The 22,673-nt window shown below is 33.6% G+C and overlaps 1 protein-coding gene across 1 annotated transcript in view; it reads right to left on the reverse strand.

Moving 5' to 3' along the window:
- The window catches only part of LOC125058111, a 38,942-nt gene extending 17,081 nt beyond the window's left edge, over positions 1 to 21,861 (reverse strand). The window contains exons 1-8 of the mRNA XM_047662150.1: positions 21,299 to 21,861; positions 19,847 to 20,079; positions 18,755 to 18,943; positions 18,046 to 18,209; positions 16,928 to 17,027; positions 15,954 to 16,129; positions 6,299 to 6,463; positions 435 to 570 (exon numbers count right to left, since the gene is read on the reverse strand). Coding sequence (XP_047518106.1) covers positions 435 to 570; positions 6,299 to 6,463; positions 15,954 to 16,129; positions 16,928 to 17,027; positions 18,046 to 18,209; positions 18,755 to 18,943; positions 19,847 to 20,079; positions 21,299 to 21,458 — 1,323 coding nt within the window. The 5' untranslated portion in view covers positions 21,459 to 21,861. The remainder of the gene's footprint in view (positions 1 to 434; positions 571 to 6,298; positions 6,464 to 15,953; positions 16,130 to 16,927; positions 17,028 to 18,045; positions 18,210 to 18,754; positions 18,944 to 19,846; positions 20,080 to 21,298) is intronic.
- Positions 21,862 to 22,673: the final 812 nt, after the last annotated feature.

Raw genomic sequence — 22,673 nt, forward strand, 5'->3', positions numbered from 1 at the left:
CGCGTTTCATGCGGTGAGTGAGACTCCGGAGTCCATCGTTTATAGCACTCCCGAATTAATAATAAGCATACAGATCTTCGCCAGTGGTCGTATTCCCAGAAACACCCGAATCATTGAATCGTAAGAGCCCTAAACTCCAGGAGTCAATGTCATGTGTACACAATCGAAAACAATTATTATATAATTTGGGAGAACTGTAAATCTGTTCTAGTCTTATCGGGACGCTTAAAGGAAGGGACCTATCTAACCTCTGGCTGCGCGTAGACTGCGATGACCATCCGCGATTCAATGCGTATAGATCCCATAACGGATATGACGAAACTGACCGACTCATTGACCATGTCCAAATGGCTACAGATTTCCTGTTCGAAAAGGTCCGCCGAAATATAGCGAATAAAGTCGTAGTGTGTAGCTAGTATAACAGAAAGTATTACCTTATTATCACTGTCAAGGTAGTAATAGGCCAATAACGCATCGTTGTGGTTGGTTACGTTAAGAATGTGTTCAAATGTGTCTGCCTCGGGGAGCACATCTCGGTCCCCATATGTTATGCACACTTGGCTCGCACGTCTGAAAATACAAGCGTTAATGCATTAAGTCAAAGATATCGTAACATTCAAGTCAAGACTTAAAAGTGTCTTGTCTTGTAATCTTTCTTATATTATCCATTGAGAACTTAAGCCTAAACATTAAATTGAGTGAGAAAATATATTTAAAAAAAAATCAGTGGCGCTACAACCTCTTTAGGTCTTGGCCTCAGATTCTGAATCTGTTTCATGATCATTTTTAAATCTAATAGCCAAGATCAGCCTCCAGTGCCTAACACACGCCGTCGACTTTTTGGGTCTAAGACATGTCGGTTTCCTCACGATGTTTTCCTTCACCGTTCGAGCAAATGTTAAATGCGCACATAGAAAGAAAGTCCATTGGTGCACTGCCGGGGTTCGAACCTACGACCTCAGGTATGAGAGTCACACGCCACTAGGCCAACACTGCTCACTGCTGAGAAAATATATACCTATAATAAAACACAAACGGCCCGTTTAATGTATTCAGTCTAATTAAGAAACCATCAGAACAACATTTATGATGTACGAACCTAAAATTTATTGTTCCAAGGATAATGAATAAGGTGTCACAACACATTTAAAACGTTGGCGATAAAAAAGAGTGGCGAAGAGTTTATTGCCAGTTCTTCTCTCTACGCCCTTAATTTGAGAACTGGCAGTAGAGAGCCTAATGCTGGAATTGAAACTAATATTTCATAATTTCTAGACAATTCTGACTTCAAAAGATATTTCAATTTCTGAAGTTTTTATAGTTTTTACAGCAAGTTTAGTCAATAATGAAATCATACTAAAATTTATCCTAATCCCGTAATTATTTGATAAGCGTTAAATTAATTAAAATTGTTTGTATGTTGTGCGCAATTAGATCAACTTTCGAGTCGAAAGTGATAATTGTTATCATTTGCGCACAATTATTATTGTTCTTGTAATTGTGTCAAGCTATCGGGAGTTAGAAACAGCTGGAGATGACGTATAATTTAAAATCAATTGTTCCCCAACCATTCTAGCTCCGATTTCTTTTCAACTACTGTATTTACACAGCCTCATATCATTTTATTTGTACAAGTTGTCTGAGTTGTCAAATTCAATATGTACTCCGAATAAATAAAGACCTCATAGCCTAGCGGTCCTATTAAGTGGCAGATAGGTGAGGGGTACCGGGTTCGATTCCCGGTTCGAGGGCAAGTTTTAATTTAATTTAAATTTGTTCTCGGCCTTTGGGAGGGTTGTGCGGTACCGGGCGAGTGCCTAAACCGTACATGGAGGACACGGTCGAAGTTCTAAGGCAAGCACGAATTATATAAAAAAATCTTACACTTGACGCTGGCTAATGCACAATCCGTGCCAGAGCCATTTAAAAAAATAAATAATACAATCTACGGCTGTCATTACTGGTTTTAAATTGAACCGTTAGAAATATTAGAAAACACACGTTCGTAGTAATGTTCCAATGAATGTAGATTATTTCCGTTGAAGATAAATACTCAACAAACATTCGTTTGTGGAAGGTGTGGAATGTTCTAGATAAATTTGTGGCAAATGAAAATATCTTTTAATATCCAGATATAGAAAAATGAATAAATAAATCAGTGGCGCTAGCTTTTAGGTCTGGGCCTAACATTACTGTATCTGTTTTATTATCATTTGTCAATCTAATAGTATTAGCCTCCTGTGCCACACCTGTTTGCTTCACCGTACGAGCGAGTGGTAAATGCGCACATAGAAAGAAAGTCCATTGGTGCTACGACCTTAGGGATGAGAGTCGCTGAAGCCGCTAGGCCAACACTGCTCTCGGCAATAAGTTCCAGGTGTAGAGCAAACAAAAGCTAATATATCTTTGATGAAATTCATAGTTGGTTCTAAGGGCTTCAACTGAACGACAAAACTGTACTGAATTTTTAAGGGAGTTTCAGAATCTCAATATTCCATTTAATGCACTGGTAACAAAGTTGTTTAACATTCGCAACAATAATATTTTCTATTCAGTTCCGGGTGTATTGAAAACGAAAGGTCGTACGAGTTAACGACTACGGATTAGTTGATAAAGCGTGTCAATAAACTTTGAATCTTATATCTTTGCGATAAATGCCACATCTCAATGTCAGAATGATACGACTTCCACTTTCCGGATTTGATTGGCACGATAAGCTTTAGGATAACATTAATTTCAATGCTTGAGTCATCTTTGGAATATAGTATAGTAGACCGAGGCGAATCGGATCACTTTTTCTGTGAGGTTGAGTAAATCATACTAAAGTGCTATATAATGTTATTTTTATTGATAAAATCGTAAGAAGTAACAATTACCTATGAAATAAATATTTAAAAACTTAAATCATACATATATTCTCTTAATTAGCTATTAAAAACTAAAAAAAGGAAAATATCCGATTCGCCCCAACTGTCGGGGTGAATCGGATCGTGCACAAAATATAACAAAATTTTAAGGTATAGTGTTAAATAACTTTGGAATCAGTAAAAATATATAATAATAAGATCGATTTTAATTATTGGCACATAATTCACATATACATATGGTCCTTTTTTCCTGTTAGCTCGTGAACGGTGCTGAAAAACTCTTAGCAGCTTTACGCAAGGTCAACTCTTTGTTCTGGACTTAATTTACAGCCTCTTTTAGTTTTTCCTGACACCATTCTCCGGTGGTCATGAAATAAATATGAATCAATAACCTCAAACATGTAATAAATCAGTTTAAAAGTATCATCCAATTCGCCCCTCAGGATATGATCCGATTAGCCCCATAATTAAGACTTTTGAAATAAATATTTTAGACGTTAACCTCTAACATTATACTTAAAAGCGAATTGGTTCTTCAATATTAACACCTTGCTCAACAATATAAACCAAAGTAGTTCAATTTTAAGACAAATCCGTCATATGACACAAAGAAAACGTAAGTACGTAACCTTAGATGAGCGCCAAATTGCGACACACACAAAAAACCGAGTGGCTGACGAGCGACATTGCCACTGATCCACACGCGCGATCGAAATACTGCTTATGCTGGGAGGTGCTCAGTAAATGGAGAGACACAAAACGCCGGTTGAGTGCGTTCTATGTGAATGTGATATTTGAATTATCAACACATTTCTTATTTTGATCCGATTCGCCCTGTGATCCGATTCGCCTCGGTCTACCCTACTAGAAAGAGTTATGGAACCTAACATTAGTTAAGTTACATATATGTATATGTAGCAGCTAGCTTAATAAGCCGTTCATTTAACATAGCCTCTGTATTAAACTGCGTCGTTTAAGTAGCGGCCTGAATGATATTCAGTCGTAGCATTTGTTACAATCTCTATATATATTAAATTCTCGAGTGACAACGTTCGTTCCCATTACTCCTCCGAAACGGCTCAACTCAAATTCTTATGAATTTTTTTTATGCATATTCAGAAAGTCTCAGAATCGGCTACTATCTATCTTTCAAACCCTTAAGTGATTGGGTGTCCACCCCAAATTTTTATTTTTTCGACCAATTTTTGTTTTTATTTTTTTATGATACATCATACAAAAATACATACAGCCCTTAATTTTCACCTCTCTACGATCAACCCCTATTTTTTTATTATGTAGATAGTTATTTTGATTGAACTAAAAAAATGTTTCCTAGAAATAACATGACAATACAAACGTTTGCCGGGTCAGCTAGTATTGAATAAAATTATTTATTTAATATGTTTAAAATGTAACTTATTAGTGTTCTTAAGCTTACTCTAGTGTCACAATTTTCCGTTCTATTTTTTATTAAACTGTGCAAAACATCATCAAATTTGTTGTTTGCCGACGCTATATGAACAGTTTGCAGTAGGTGGCAGAAAGTGGAACTAAATTGAAATGAACAGGATAGGCAAGCAATGTAACTTCATCGATTCAAGTCATTTGCCTAGCTGTTTGATCAAATGGCTGAATATTATTCAGGCCGCTAGTTAAACGGCGCTTTTATTAAAGAGACTGGGCTGTTAATTGAACGGCTAATTAAACTTGTTGGCTGCAACATATATTTTTTAGTTGATAATTAGAAACGCAAACCAAATTTTAACAATCTTACACTTGTAGCCAATAAATTGTAAAACGTCAGGTTTGGTAGTAATAAATGAGTTTTTAGTTTTTCATACATTCATAAATTGTAATATAACAATGAAGAATAGGTCGACATCACTTATATCCGTTATAGGTAAGAGATGTATCTCTTGGTTTTAACTTAATAATGTTACAGTTTTAGTTAGTCAAGCGTCGCACCGCACTACCAAAACTTTAGGTTAGTTTTATTTTTTATTTTTATGGCACTGGCATGATTTGTGCATTAGCCAGCGTCAAGTATAGGATTTTTTTATAATTCTTGCTTGTCTAGAAATTCGACCGTGTCCTCCATGTACGATTTAAGCACTCGCCCGGTACTGCACAACCCTCCCAAAGGCCGAGAACAAATTTAAATTAAATTAAAACTTGCCCTCGAACCGGGAATCGAACCCGGTACCCCTCACCTAGCTGCCACTTAATAAGACCGCTAGGCTATGAGGCCCCCTATTTAGGTTAGTTATAAGCTTTTCTTTATATGATTAAAGACAGTTGATACGTCATATTGTTTATGTTTTTGCTTCGCTTATATCAACTTGGATCGAAAATAACTCTACAGACTAGAACCCTTCACACAATGTTTTGTTGATATCTGTGCTTTCATACGCATAAGTAAACAACTAATTATAAGTTCCAATTAACCATTTATCTGACATATCAAAAGCAATGGATAACAACACGTCAGCATTTTGTACAATGCAATAATATTTGTGTTACGATTAAAAAAAAAACAACACGCTTCTTAGTATTAATTTCGCAATCTTATTACGATCCAATTAATGAAATTTAGATTTTTTATAAGATACTAGCTGACCGGGCAAACGTCGTTTTGCCATGTATATCATTTATAATAAAAAAATAGGGGTTGATCGTAGAGGGGTGAAAGTTAGGGGTTGTATGTATTTTTAATGCTGTATCATAAAATTTTACAATTTTAAATAGAAATTAAAAATTTTACCCCTAACATTTAGGGGGATGAAAAATAGATGTTGGCCGATTCTCATAGATATCGGATAAGCACAAAAAATTTCATCAAAATCGGTCAAGCCGTTTCGGAGGAGTATGGCAACGAAAACTGTGACACGAGAATTTTATATATTAGAGATAACAGAAAATTCAAAGATATTCAATTTAGTGTTAAAATATAATTCCACAAATCACGAAGAAGTGATCTGAAGAATTGTTTGTGTTGATCCCTTCTGCCTCGTTTCAACACCGTACGAGCCGTCTAAATTTAAAATTTCATCAACATCTCGAACCTAGCGAACTGTGGAATCGACTTCCGGTGGGGGTCTTCCCTGAGATGAGTTCCTACTATTCAGAGGTGTACTCCTCCCTCAAAGGCCGGCTACGCACCCTTAAAATGGGCTGCGATGACTGCCAGAGGGTGTATTCGTAATTAAGTTACTTAATTTATGGTTCTAACTACGTGGACAAACGGAAGAATTTCTTCGACTAGGAATGAGCAAACACCAAAATCATTTGAAGAAAAAAAATTAGAACTTATTTGTTCTTGATACCAGAAATATTATATGTTAAATGATAATTTATTACTGGAATTATTAGTCTATCCTTTGCGTCACCAATACTACAAGTCACGAATCAAAAGTCCCTAATGGAAAATATACCTCTTATCCAATCGGTGTTCATCTTTATCCATGGTCAACTTGTAATACACTTTGGCAGCTTCTGAACGATCATGGGCGGAATATAAAAACCCGTGCAATTGTCTGATGATACGCCAACTCAGTTTCCATAGTGACTTGCTCATCTTCGGAGTGCATGCTACGAACCTGAAAAAATTATTATTTCATTAACAAGGTAAACGTGAAAATAATGGAACAGAATTGCAAATATGCCAAAGAAGGTCACTGTCTTAAAGGAAACAATTGAATGGTAATCATCCAAGATTTCCAGAAATTCTCAGAATAAAAGTACTTGAGTCAAAAGTCTAATATATAAAATTCTCGTGTCGCGGTGTTTGTAGTTAAACTCGTCCGAAACGGCTTGACCGATTCTCATGAAATTTTGTGTGCATATTGGGTATGTCTGAGAATCGGACAACATCTATTTTTCATCCCCCTAAATGTTAAGGGTAGTCCACCCCTATTTTTTTTTTAATTTGTAGATATTTTTTTTAATTTTAATTTTTTTATGATACAGCATTAAAAAATACATACAACCCCTAATTTTCACCCCTCTACGATCAACCCCTATTTTTTATTATAAATGATATACATGTCAAAACGACGTTTGCCGGGTCAGCTAGTTGTTATTATATAATTCAATTAATGAATCAAATCTTTGAAAAACATCGGCGTTCTCCGTGTTTTATATTGATATGGACTTTCAACTCTTAAATTCATAATAAAACCCACCTTTAATTAAGCTTATATTTTTATTGATATGATAAAAAGTATTTGATATAAAAGCGATTACTTTTTACGTATTACGATACGAACATTTTAAAAGATTTCAAACAAACAAGAAATGGCAAATGAATTGATGAAACACAAACATAAATTGTTAACAAACACAAGGGTGATGATACGGTATTGGTTCTACGCACTAAGCAAACATCTGCGTGGTGACTAATTGTTTTGAATGCAACCTTTTGACCAATTACATCATACATCTTTTGTTTCGAGGTACAATAAGTAGTCGAAATGTATGAGTTGAAATCAATATTCTATTAAATTTGGTCAAAACAATAATGTCTAATATAATCATGGTTATGTAACGATAAATGCATCTCCTTCAGATTAATAAAAATTTAATAATAAACGGCTCAAATATAAGTCTTTCCTCCAACTTGGATTTTGTTCCCTTTGGAGTGACTCTTGGGACGTGGGGTTCAAGTGTATAGACACTAATTAAAGATTTAAGTTAGCGCCTGGTAGATAGTACCGGTGACTCCAGAGCTGGTGCTTTCGTCGCTCTAAGAATAAGTATCGCAATACAGCAAGGAAACGCTGCAGCATTAAATTGCTACAGGGATCAAACTTTTTATATTTATTTAAATTTTCTATTTATCCATTTTTAATTATAATTATTACTATGTAGGTTAAGAATGTAGGAACTACTGTATATTTGTGTGATAGTGAAATTATATACGTAATGTAAGTTGAACTAAGAACATAGAGAAAATATTATGAAATTATCATTGTTTTACAAGCTTTGAAACTTCTGTAACGGATATAAACGCGTATTTTCTGTTTTACCTGCTGAAGCATATTTCTTATTCATTCCCTCTCGCCTAAGAGAAGAGGCCTTTGGCCATTATTGTGTTTGCGTGTTGTTCCTACGAGAATGTAAGTGCGTGCTCCTATTTAACCATGCCTCCTGCTGATAGAGGACAACTCTTTGTTTTTAATTTATGTTATTATTATTAATTACTTAAGATGTCATGTGGAACATGGTTTAATGGTTGAAGCTCCTTACAAACGTTGTGTTAAAACAAGTATTTATTTTATTTATTATATTTGTGTAAGAGTGGCGGAGAGTTTATTGCCAGTTCTTCTCTTCCGTTCTACGCCCTTGATTTGAGAACTGGCACTAAATGTAAAATTAGAAGCATTAATATGTATTTCTTTACTGACAAGTCATAAGTGTACAATGTGTTACCCATATGATTAAATGATTTTTGAATTTGAATTTGAATTAGAGGGACATATACAACGTGTAATTGAGTACGCTGAAAACCTCGAAGTGTAATAAAATGAAACTGAGTACAACGTGACGATTTTTACTGATAGGGCCCCATCAAAAGAATTTGCCACGGGCCCCAGATGGTCTAGTGACGCCACTGGTCCACCTTGTAACGTGTGTGATGTTTGTGAGAATAAAATCTGGATAATAGCAAAAGCAGGTTCCTACTACCGAAGGACATTAACATGATGAATCAATAATCACTTTTCTAGTTCAATGAATTGCGATATTGACATTGGCATTAATAGTTCAATATATCTGAAGGAGGATCTTTAAAAATCTTATCAATGATAACTCCATAGATAACGGTTTATCATCAATCACAGAACTCATTATGATAAGAACACATTAATTGATAAAAAACTTAAATTATTATTTTTATAATGACCACTAGAGACACCTTTAAAAAAATAAATCAGTGGCGCTACAACCTCTTTAGGTCTTGGCCTCATATTTCTAAATCTGTTTCATGATCATTTTTTTAAATCTAATAAAAACTTAAACGCGCTTATATATTTATTTACACCATAAATGCCAAACGTAGACGGACTATGGTATTGACCAGGCATCAGCGTACAGCGTGTGAGATAGCGAATGATCGACATATGTCGTATTTACAGCTTTAATTCATTGAAGATTGCTTATTATTGACCAAAATACACATTCGAATGAAGTCGTGACAAAATCAGCTACTTACCATGAAAGGTTATGTTTGGTTCTTTACGTTCACTATAGCTTTTACAGCCAATTATGCAACAATTCACCATGACTGACACTTTAAATACATTTCTTATAAGGATAACGTCTTAAAATATGGGTTTAACTTGGGTTTCACAGATTTATCAGTAAGCGGTGAAAACTTGTTTACCACCGAGCTCTTGGTGGTAAACAAATAAAACCTGATACGCAAATAGAGACAGAAAAACTACTCTGTTTCGCTCGCACATAAGTATTTCACGTTAATGCCTATTCTCTTTAGTTATTATTGTTATTTTAGAAGCTCATCTAGTTCTATACTCTATCTACGATGCCAAACAATATTGTTATGTTTGCCAAACTGTCTATTCCGACACGACCATAATAAAATAGCAGGCCACATTTAGATGCATGATTCAAACCGACACGTCATCTGTTGTCAAAAACTAGAAACAACACAGTGTAATGTACTCACATTATCTGTTATATTCGAGGTCGAACGAACTATGATAAATATGTTGAAAACGTGATAGAATAATACCGCACTAACAGATTAATTATGTGTAAATTATTTAATGCTGTAATTATTCGACCTGATTAAATAGGCTAAGGGTCTGTTTCACAATGTACGGATAAATTCTACATAAGTTCCAAATTAGCTATTTATTACTTATAGGATAAACACTATTGTTGCGTTTCACGACTGTCAGATAGCGCTATTCGTCACATAAAGTCTATCAAAATTTATGAGTCCGATGAATGTCAAATAGTACAATTTATCTTCCAAATAATTTATGTGTTGCATAGCTATTTGGTACTTTATCCATACACTGTGAAACAGACCCTTAATGTTATAAATTTATCAAAATTATATAATTCGATCTATTTATTTCGTAATAATACAGCTAACATAAATTATATATAAAAACAATTATACTAAAGATTAAAAACAAAAATTAGTTGGTAAAAGTAAAGGTTTGTGGAAACGAAAAACCTTATAGAATTTTCTTGAGAACTTTTTTCGTTCCACAACTGAGCATTTTTAAGGCAGTTTTTGCTGCGACCACCACTATGTGGAACCAGCTCCCCACAGATGGATTTCCTAACCAATTAGACTTAGGGTCCTTGAGTGTCCATGGGCACTATATCAATTAACAAAAGGCAAGCCTCCTGCACGTTTGCCCCCTGTTATATAAAAAATAAAACTGGACATGCATAAATCAAAATCGTTTGCCATCATTTTATAATCCATTTGCTAGTTCATTTGTCAGTAAACGCTTAAGTTGTAGTAATTATTTTACGAATCAAACACTGCCACTTTAGCTTCAAGAAATAATTATATTGCAAATAATAAATGTGATTAAACCGACTATAACATGTAATCAAAAATTTCTTGTTATTTTGTTATTCGTTGAACATCTAATGGCATAGAGGTTAATAGACTTTTACTTTGACCTTGGAGCTCTGAACAAAGAGACTAATAATAAGACTAAGGGTGAGATCTATAGTGCGCACTTGGACTTTGCTCAGACTTTACTTACGAAAAACACTAAGGTTAAACTATGATTTAGTATATTTATAGACATTTTAACGGTGAGATTAAGCTAAGCTCAAGCTAAGACAGAAATTGATGTTTCATTTCATGCAACACCTTCTTTATTATCCTTTAAAAAAGTAAAGAATGGTTGTAGTTAAGTCTGAGCAAAGTCTAAGTGCGCACTATAGATCTCACCCTAAGGGTCTGTTTCACAATGTATGGATAAAGTACCAAATAGCTATGAAACACACAAATTATTTGGAACATAAATTGTGCTATTTGACATTCATCGGACTCATAAATTTTGATAGACTTTATGTGACGAATAGCGCTATCTGACAGTCGTGAAACGCAACAATAGTGTTTATCCTATAAGTAATAAATAGCTAATTTGGAACTTATGTAGAACTTATCCGAACATTGTGAAACAGACCCTAAGTTTAATTAATAATTTTTCATAATTCACGAAGAATTTAAGTTTGAGTACTTAGGTATTTCATAGTATTTAATCTTATTATTTCTTCAATGTTATAAATAATGAAATCGGAAAATCGCGAAAACCATATCGTTCATTACGCAATCGGAGACCTTGATTTTGATAATTCATAAGTTCAGTTTTTACAAAACATTTGCGACCTTATCTAATATATAAAATAGCTAGCTAGTTTATAAATAAAACAGCTATTCAATCTAGACATTACATCATAGTATTTGCGTAACATTTGAACTTGTACTGGAAACCGCAAAATTTGAAACTTGATACTAATAACAAAGAACACGTATTATCTGTGTTCACACACTGACCTATTTTAACATAGATAATAGACGATATAACTGCATGAGTTGTGTTCGCCTAGTCGATATTTGTCAAATATCAACCCTATGGTCATGTCTTTGACAACACCGGTGCAAGAAATTCTATTTATGTTCATATGGTAAGAATTGACCAATGTAATTATTGCCGAAAATTCGAAATATTACCTACTGTATTTAAACCAAAAGGGCATTTAAGTTTAGTTAATAATTAAAAGTACGAACATCTTAAAAAAATTGTGAACTATAAAAATTTCAACAAAAGCTAAATGTAATCAAAAAAAGATATTGTATGATCAAAGTTATCAACATGGGCATGGAGGTTCAAAGCGTCTACACACGGCCCTAAAGGTAATATCGGGGAAGTGCTAGTGGAATACACGCTTCGTACGTAGGATTATCAATGCCCCTATTATGTAAAAGCAAATACATTTATCAACAACAAATAACGCGTGGCGCCCAGCTAATCTAAACAAAACTTGAATATTTATTTCTATTTCTGTAGCCTAAGTAATAATGAACAGTCCACTCTAGGTCCTGAACAAAGCCACAGAATGATGATTTCTAAGGCGATAATAAAGTGTCTATTTCTTTACAACCTTGTGACAATACCACTTTACCAAAGACGTGACCAATCGCCAAAGGAATTTGAAGAATTATACAAGCTCACGTTTAGTCACGTGACTTTTCATACAATTTTTTGGCGTGGGTCACGCGAGTCGTAGAGTGATTTTGTCTCAAGCCCTTTTGAACACAATACGCTTACTTAAAATTTGAACAGCTGACAGTTGAAACTTAATTGAGTTTAGAGAACAAATGGGAGTTATCCACATATGAGGTTAGGAAACGACTTAAAGCTCTGACTCCCTGACGCCAAAAACATATTGGATTTTGACATACGAGATCCATAGTTCTCTTTAAGTTTATGAAACTGATCCTTATCACGTTTATCTATGTAGCCAAATCAACGTGTGAACAGGCATGACTTACTTAGGTTGACAGGTTTATTGCCAGTTCTTCTCTTCCGTTCTACGCCCTTGATTTGAGAACTGGCACTAAATGTAAAATTAGAAGCATTTAATGTATATTTCTTTTTTGACGTTCATAATGTACATTGTGTTACATGAATAAATGATTTTTGACTTTGACATCAAATCACTCCATTCAAAAGAACACAAAGGCTGGTAATGACAGTTCTCTAATAAGACACTCCAATCAAAGCACATAAACCACCACCAAGCGATCACTAACCTAGTCATCGTATTGTTGTGTCGGATACACTTCTTCCTAATTACTCTCACATTTCCCACCACAGAGTACTGTTCAGCGTGGGTCTCTACCTTATCACCGATATAGCTAGAAAGCGATAAGTGCAACTCATTAAGCCATGCTAAAACTAAGAAATCCTAAATTGTGTCTAATTAATGGATCCAAAACCGAGTTTAACGGTCAGTTAACAGTTCTGTCTGTTCTGTCACTTCGACTCCAGCGTTTCACGTTTTCTCACCTCCTCGCCGGAGAGCGCCCTATTTTTGTTGTTTATTGGTTTGTTGTAAATATACTAAGATTTAAAAATGTACTTATACATTAAGTATAGCAAAAGGCTTCCTGTTAATTTTATGAAAATAACTTAATTGTATAATATTTTTATTTGAAAATTGGCCATATAAGCTGAAAATAAACTGTTACTGTTTTTGGCTTGCATTAAGTTTTAATCCAATTCCAAGGGCTGCGATTGTAAAACAAAAGAGGAATGGTAATAGAATCTTTACTCCAATCACAGACAAGCGACACATACCATTGTTGCGTTTGACCACAATCAAACGTATCGCGCCAACTTTTGGAACTCCATGACATGAACTCCAACGCATGACACCCTAGTTTTCTTAGCGAAACTCGCTTTCAATTTATTCCGATAAATATACCATGTGAATATAGGCCGAACATTAAATGACTTAGGGTTATGGTATGTAATGAAAGCGGGAACCTAAGTACTTTGACCATAAACAAAACACAAAAGCTATTTCATTTGATTACAAAATCCCTTCTAAACAAATTCTACTACAATAAAAAACTATGTATGTTAATTATTTATAGCAATAGATTTATTTATAAATACCTATATTTATTCACTTCCATGTAATATAAGCAATTCTAGGTAGCCTTAAAAATAATCATTCAAATGGAGATATTATAAGATAAGAGACAAATATTGAAAACCCTTTGAAACGTTTATAAGCGTTTTAAATAAAAGTTGTAGAAACTACTACTCCTATTAAGCACTACTTAGGAGGGGGTAGTTGGTAGATTTATTTAATATATAGAATTTGAATTTAAGCAATTTAACAATCAGGTTGATTGCCCCAACCTTTTATCAAAATTTAAATTTCGTGTACCCTCTAGATACCCCAGGCATCCCATCATTCCATTTGTCCCTCCTTTGCGAAGCCTTTGCTCAAAGCTCACCGATGCTCACAGCATTATGATAAACGAGCTAGGTCTGGTATCTCCATATACGTATATGTTCCATCACACTTTAAAATCAATTTTCATTTAGTTTTATTTTTTAATTGTTTGGTTTAATATTTGTATTATCTCTTCGTGTATGTCATGTTTGCCTATAAGTGCTTGGCACATTAAAAATTGTATATTGTGGTCCTTCTACCAATGTATCAGTGTGCCGAGCGTTGGAATGCTTTTATCAAAAAATTGAAGTATTTTATCAAATCCACTAACGACATAACGTTGCGAGCAGTTTCTTAATAGAAAATATGTTAATACTAAATCCGATAAACGTTATGTGGAAACCGCTTATGCAACTCTTGCTAACACAGACCGTCAAACGAAATAGAGCGTAAACACGCGAAGTCCGGATGTTTCTATGAAAGTTTAAAACATTCAACTACATAATTTGAGAATTATGTAGTTGAATGTTTTGTTGTTGAATGTTCAGAAACAGTTTTTTTGTAGATTTTGAAGTGAAACTTCTTTAGGCGGATGAGGGTAAAATTTTTAAAGATGAAACGTCACGAAGATGTGCAGCGTTTTTGTCGAGAAAAGGGAGAGAGCGATTGAGACCGATTGAGAGAGTGAGAAAGGGCGAACGTAGCATGAATCAAATAGCCATGGAGCGAGAGTAGGGAGCAAGCAAGTGAGAAAGATCGAGAGAGAGAGTGAGATAGAGCGAACGTCGCATCACGCACAGTGACATGGAGCGAGAGGTGGGAGAGAGCTATAGGAAGAAAGATTGAGAGAGAGAGTAAGGGAGATCCATATTTAGATGGCAATTCTGTCGCATAACGTCTTGTGCAGTAAACGCAGATTTTTTATTTATTTATATTATCATTAGCACGTATACAGTGTGTAAACAGTGTGAATATAGATATACAAATACTGGTACATGATCATCTTTTGGGCTTTTACCTTACTAATAATTCATTTACAAAGAAGTTTCACTTCTGAGATGTGTACTTAGTACGCACGCACTTTTTTTTATTTAACATTTTGTTGCATAAATACTATTATATAATAAGAGACTCCTTATCGCCTAACATCTCGAATAATAAAAAACTGACAAATTGCAGGAAGTGCGCCACTTCAGGTGATATATGCAAGCAAAAAAATTAACCTCTTGCTCAAAATTGTATCGATTTTCGTATTTCAATTATATTTTTGCCGGTCATTTCTTAGTGACGTTTTATTCATTTTTCAAAACAAAACAAATTCTGTGCGATAAGGATACAAATATCAACTGCGCTTGTTTTCAAAATATTAAAATTTTGCGTCAATTCGGGTCATTCTGTTATCAATTGCAATATGCGATATTAATTCGTTACGTCGGTATACGTCAAGTTGATAAAAATAATTTCCGGCTCAATCGTCAATAATTCCAATCTTTGTAGGATAAGAAATTATTTATAATTTTTAATTATAACAGTTATAGCTGATATCTAATAAAACAGTCAAATTACGTTTTAGCCAAATTATTTTCATCACCGTAAACATTTGAGAGAAAGAGACGAAAGTACAGTGGAGGAAGGTAGGTACTTCCGTAAATAAATTGCGTAACGAAACCTACGATAATGTTGGTATTTTTGGGATAGTTTGATTGTAATCGATCTTGTTATTTAGGCTTTCCAACTATTAAACTATATGGAAACTATGTTTATGAAGATGGTGAACAGAATTTATCAAGTTCTGCTAGGACAAAACACAATTGTGAGTTATCAATATAAGCAACACAATGCACAATGATGCGATAGCAATAACAGTGATATCATGTTGGCGGTTACATTATAGCAATAGCCTTTACATTATAATAATGGTCTATTATATACATTATAGTAATGGCAGTTACATTATAGTGATGATCTATACATTATAGTAATAACAGTTACATTATAGTGATGGTCTTTACATTATAGCCATTGGGTTTACATTACATTTGTACATTATAGCGTTTACATTGTAATAATGGTGGTTACAATATAGTGAACAAGAATGTGATTATAATATAAAAAAAAACTCACTTGGTAAATGTAGCATACATGACGTCGACGGGCACGCGGTAAGGCAAGGTTAGAAGTGAGACGGCGCGCATACCGCGCTGCTGCATCACCCAATTCACAAGGCCGTTGTTGGCGGAATCTATCGCGTTTTGGAATATCGTCATCACCGTATCTGGTAGGTCATCTACTAGGGCGTCCTGTTGTTAAAAATTGTAAAGATATATTCATACATCTCTCGCTCTAAAATATGGCGAGGGAAGTGCGTGCTAATATTTCACCATGCCTATTGCTGATAGAGGACAAATCTGTGTTATTAGTTTTTTTTTTAAATTATTATTTACCTATTAACAACTTAAAATGTCATGGGGAACATGGTTGCAGCTCCTTACAAAAAAAAAACTTGGCGATTAAAAAGAGTGGCAGAGAGTTTATTGCCAGTTCTTCTCGTCCGTTCTACGCCCTTAATTTGAGAACTGGCACTAAATGTAAAATTAGAAGCATTTAGCATTTAATATGTATTTTTTTATTCACGTTCATAAGTGTATATTGTTCGTTGTTACCTAAATGAATAAATGATTTTCACTTTGACTTTGACGTAAATATAACCTAACACTAAAAACTGGTGTAAATGAAGATGGTTTGAAATCAATGACTAAATATAAATTATAAGTTCAGTTTCTGGACCATGACACAGAATTGATCATAGTCCAAAAACTAAGGCAATTTCAGATTTTCTTCGTACGGTTATTATTTTTCCAGGAATAGAACCAATATGCTGGATGTTATGTCATTTGCTATGTGGTACAGGATTTACAAAATAAACATTTAGTTTTTTTTTAGCGTGTAGTTTTTTTTTATTTTCTCTAGCAAGATCGTATCGTCGATCGATACAAAATAGAAAAAGTAAAAAAAACCCAATTAGGTATATAAAATATGAGTTGGAGAAACTTTCCAAGCAGAAATCAGCTGGTTGGACAACTTTTACTTTTACTCACCTCTCGATGTGTTTTGCATTCTTCGCAGTCAGGGTCGTATTCGAATGAAGTGTCGTTTAAGACATCTTGCAATTGATATGTTGACTGTACAGCTAGACATCTGTAAAGGAATAATCTATATATATAAAAGAAAGCCGTGTTTTTACACTATTTATAACTAAAGAACGACTGAACCGATATGGCTGAAAATTGGTGGGGAGATAGCTATGGGAGATAGAGCCTTGCTTTCGTGGGGCGTGACATAACAAAACGTAACAAACAGCGGTTCATTTGTTAAAAATGGTATAAAAAACGCAACTGACAGCTAAACATAATGTTAACCATGGTTAAGTATGATTGAAAATTTGACAATTAAAAGTTATGAAGTTGATCGGTTGATGTGTTTATTTAGAGTTTCTATTTATATGGTGCCGATATTAGTAATAACACGACTAAGGGTGAGATCTATAGTGCGCACTTGGACTTTGCTCAGACTTTACTTACGAAAAACACTAAGGTTAAACTATGATTTAGTATATTTATAGACATTTTAACGGTGAGATTAAGCTAAGCTCAAGCTAAGACAGAAATTGATGTTTCATTTCATGCAATACCTTCTTTATTATCCTTTAAAAAAGTAAAGAATGGTTGTAGTTAAGTCTGAGCAAAGTCTAAGTGCGCACTATAGATCTCACCCTAAGGGTGAGATCTATAGTGCGCACTTGGACTTTGCTCAGACTTTACTTACGAAAAACACTAAGGTTAAACTATGATTTAGTATATTTATAAACATTTTAACGGTGAGATTAAGCTAAGCTCAAGCTAAGACAGAAATTGATGTTTCATTTCATGCAATACCTTCTTTATTATCCTTTAAAAAAGTAAAGAATGGTTGTAGTTAAGTCTGAGCAAAGTCTAAGTGCGCACTATAGATCTCACCCTAAGACGATCGAATCTTTCCCGACAAAGCCGTAAGGCAATAAACGGGTGAACCGATTTTTATGTGTTTTACTTAGAAAAGCAATATTTGATTAAAATCTTAAGACTTGATTTAAATTTCCATTTAGCGTGCTAGCCATTATCAATTAAACAAAAAATATTATTATATTTAATTCTTATCGCATAGTAAAATAACTTACCGAGTGCATGTAATCATATTATTCCTATGTAAGAATCGCAGTGCGTCGTCGAATCCTTGTTTGCACATATTGCTCAGCACCTCTGGTTTAGGAGGAAACAGTATGCGGGCGAAACGGTTCATGTTTTGCTTAGATAGTTCTATACTCGTATTTGCTAAGTTTACCTACAAAATACCACAATTTTATATATAATATAGCGTTATCGGTCGATCCTTAACATAGTTTAATACGCATTCGCTTAAAAGCATATAAAAAAGTAATGGCGTTTACATTATAGTAATGGCGTTTACATTATAGTAATGGCGTTTACATTATAGTAATAGCATTTACATTATAGTAATCATATTGTTCCTTTGTAAGAATCGTAGTGCATCGTCGAATCTTTGTTTGCACATATTGCAGCACCTCTGGTTTAAGAGGAAACAGTATGCGGGCGAAACGGACCATGTTCTGCTTAGATAGTTGTATATTTTAAGTTTACCTACAAAATAGCACAATTTTACATATAATATAGATGCGTTATTAATATAGTTAAATACACCAGCATTTACTTGAAAGCAAACTAATAATGAAGGCCATAAATTACCTTAATACAAAAATTTAATTGTCTCCACAGTTTACACAGTGCAGGATTGAAATTGTGAGTGGCCAGTGCCTATGGCTATAGAATCCCTGTGGAACCAGGTGCCTTCAGTCAAATAAAACTTACATGAAATAGTTGCGAACTCAAATCCCTCGGGCAGATATCACTTTCACCGCAAAATGGGCTAACAGTAATGGTATTTTCATCCAACACAGGCAGATTGTCACTAAACCCTCCATCCATGTACCGGTTTCCATGGAACTTTGGCGGAAGCATCCCGGAGAATACTGGCACGAAACATGATGCTAGCAACGCCTACGGATTTCAAGTATGTTTAAAACTTTTCATAAACTGGTGTAAGTCTGTTTTGTCTATTAAAATTATTACTCAACTTCAAACACATGTTGTAAGGCAACATACCCAAGAAGTAATAAGACAATTGAACTTAGGTATTTGTGTAAAACATAAAATGGATACTGTATTAACAATGCTAGGCAAAGCAATCTCACATACGATGGTTTGGTTTCGAAGGGACTTTCTTTATAAGCAGCGGTTGGTTATAGTTCAGATGCATACAGTTATTGTTTACTAGTAGACTCGGCCAAGCGTTGCTGTGGCTAAGATTTTTGTTATATTACATAGTAGTAAACTATTCAAGAGAAACGGCAGGAGAACACCAATCCACCATGCTTTTTTGGTGGTTATGCCATTAAATTGTAGCTTATGTGAAACGTTGGTAATTATTTTGATAAGGATCAATACCTAAGAATGAATAAAGAGCCTTTTCTAGCGGTGGTATTTTAATAAAAAAAAAATTAATAAAAGGACGCTTATTGTGACGTAACTATAAAAGATAGAGGCATGCTGTCGCGACATTATTTATAGATAGTGATGTGTCCTGAAAAATTGTTATACATCATTTTGTTCTATCATTAATAGTTTTCGCAGCGCACACAATTGAAGGAAGTTTTTTGTTTATTTTTTTACACCTTGGGTTAGATTATTCAAGTTTTAGTCAGCATCCCTATTTTTTTGAAAATGAAACATAGCCTATGTCACTCGGGAATAGTGTAGCTTGCCAACGGTGAAAGAATTTTTGAAATCGGTCCAGTAGTTTCGGAGCCTATTTATTTCAAACAAAAAAAATCAAACCTTTCCTCTTTATAATATTAGTATAGACAATAATTTTAAGTTTCCCATAAATTAGATAAAAAATACCTGTAATAAGTCTTCCCGTGTCGCAAATTTCGATACTATAACATTCTTCCCATCATACACTCTTGTGAGTGAGATGTGAAGTTTCCCACTGACGATTTTGTGAGCGTCAGTGGGTAAGTATCGCTCCATGCTCTCCAGGAGTACATTTTGTATGTTAAATGATGGACTGAAAGGCCCGAGGGAGCCAGCCCTCGCTTCACCAACTATCCTTAAGACATCACTTGTAATTTCCCCTATAAAATTTATAAGAATTTATTAATGATACCCCTCTACCCTGTAAGTAAGCAGTGTGTTATGGCCTTTCTAAAGTAAAAAGTTACCATTAGTTAAGTAGCACATTAGCACAAAGCACTTGTCTTACCTTACTTACTTAGTACTTCAAATACCGTTAACCAATCCAAAATTAATTAAGCATAATATCATATTATGCAATTAGATAAATATTATGTATAGAAAAATTGATTATTAGGTACAATTATTAGTAATAATATAATTCAAAATAGGTTTATGGAAATATTTTCCTTATTCTTACTGGACATAGAAAAGGGTTTTCACCAAATTTATAAAACCTAAAGGAGGTTTACAATTCTAACATATTTTTTAACAATACATATGTTGTGAAACTGTCATTTATCTAGTGAAGGTAGCACACACATTATCAACATGAGTAATTATTCTTGTTATCTGTATATAATTGTGCAATACGAATATTAACCTGAATAGCAATTTGAAACAATTTAATAATGGATAAATAAATCTAGTCATAAGCCAATGGTGAAGCACCTGTTTGTTGTATTCTTATTTCAACTATATAATTTATTTAAGATTATCATTCAGCATTGAATAGATATTTTATATAATAATTATGAACAGAAAGAAATATTTATCTACTTCAGCTTATCAATAATCAAAATTGTTACATTACTAATTAATTATCTAAGAATTAATCTTACCACCAAGGTTTACTTGTTTCTATGGTTAATAAATTAATTTTATGACATTTTAAACATTGTATTAACATATTCTTCATAATTAATATAGCACTAATTTTGCCTGTATTAAAATTTAAAAAATAGGTTCTATTATTTAATAGAGGCAAAACTTCTTATGTATTAAGTATGTCTAATAAAACTAAATAATAGAAAAGTTCAGTTCATAATAAAGCACAAAGTACAAATTAAGCAGCAGTATCATCAAATTCAGGCGACACATTTCTAAATCCAACCCGAGTTCTTATCTAAAATATTACCAATTTCTTTTTTATTTTTACAATAAAAGTTGTGGGCATCAATACACAATTAATAAAAATGTTCCAGATCATCTACTTTTCTTCAAACATAGTACTTATTAAACATTCATATTAATTAGATTATAGCTTTAGTCATTTGTAAATATTATTAATTTAGTATATAAAAGTAAAGTGTACATTATTAAAACAGTTTTTAATATTACCTATTGGCAGATCACAGAGCAAACAGCAAGCAGACACTGCTCCAAAAGAAGCACCTGATATATTCCCTAACAGCAAATGCGGTGCATACTTTTTAAGACAAACTGATACTCCAACATGATATATGCCAAGAAAACCACAACCAGCAAACGATAAGTTCATTATTATTTACACATACAATGTTTTCTAACAGATATAACACACGTTATAACACAAAAGATCACTGTAACACTTTCAAATCTGCCAGAATTATAAAAGCACCGAAAAGAAAACACACCAGTGCACTAAACAATTTTGATCTGTATTGCGCGATAAACACAACCGTCCCCTACAGAGCCGGTACGTAAATACTACTGATAAAAGAAAATCTCTCTATAAATATGTGTCCATTAAATTAATCATTTGTTATGACGTACTGAGATATATTTAAAATTATCCCTACAAATTATAACGTTGTGTTTCTGCTTTTTTAAATTTTCATCTTGCCTTTTTATTTTAGAATTTTTTATTTATTTTTTCTTATATATTTACGTCTAGTCACAAGTGTCAACAACGGACAACCAATCTCATTTGACACATGAATTACAGTTATAGCATTTGACAATACAGTATCACGACGGTAGGTCACGCGTAGCACATCCTATTATATTCTGTGTTTTTTCATATGTTAACGCCTTGAAAACTATAACGACTTGACTTCTACATTTAAGATAGAACGTTCATTATGAGTATGATGCCACTTGTGTATAGGATGGTCAGGTCATTCTTGATTCATACATTAGATATCGATGGTTAAATTAATTTCAAGTAAGTTTCCTTCATGTTAGGAGTCTCGTAATAAGGCGATATGACGTATAATATTCAAAACACAAATTCAAATTCAAAAATTATTTAATCATATTGGTAACACTTTGTACACTTTTGACATGTCTGTAAAGAAATACATATAAATGCTTCTAATTTTACATTTAGTGCCAGTTCTCAAATCAAGGGCGTAGAACGGAAGAGAAGAACTGGCAATAAACTCTCCGCCACTCTTTTTAATCGCCATGTTTTTTTTTTTACACAAAAGTTCTATGGTCATGTGGGTTGCCAATTATAGATAAGCTACCGGCTACTTTCTAGATACAAACAGATAATAAAATATTATTAATAATAAAGCCACTTTAATAATTATTCCATACTGTTAAAAATAAAACATGTGTGCAATTCACACGTGGTAGAAGTGAATGAATTATGAAACCTTCAAGTTTAAAAGTTTTGGTTTGAAGATATTGAGACGAATTTTATTATATAAAATATAATTATATAATACCAATTATTAATTTTGATACAAACTATAATGATGAAAAAAGTTTTTGTAGTTAATAATGTGTC

Source organism: Pieris napi, chromosome 17 (genome assembly GCF_905475465.1).
Source record: "Pieris napi chromosome 17, ilPieNapi1.2, whole genome shotgun sequence".
In the NCBI taxonomy this organism is placed as follows: Eukaryota; Metazoa; Arthropoda; class Insecta; order Lepidoptera; family Pieridae; genus Pieris; species Pieris napi.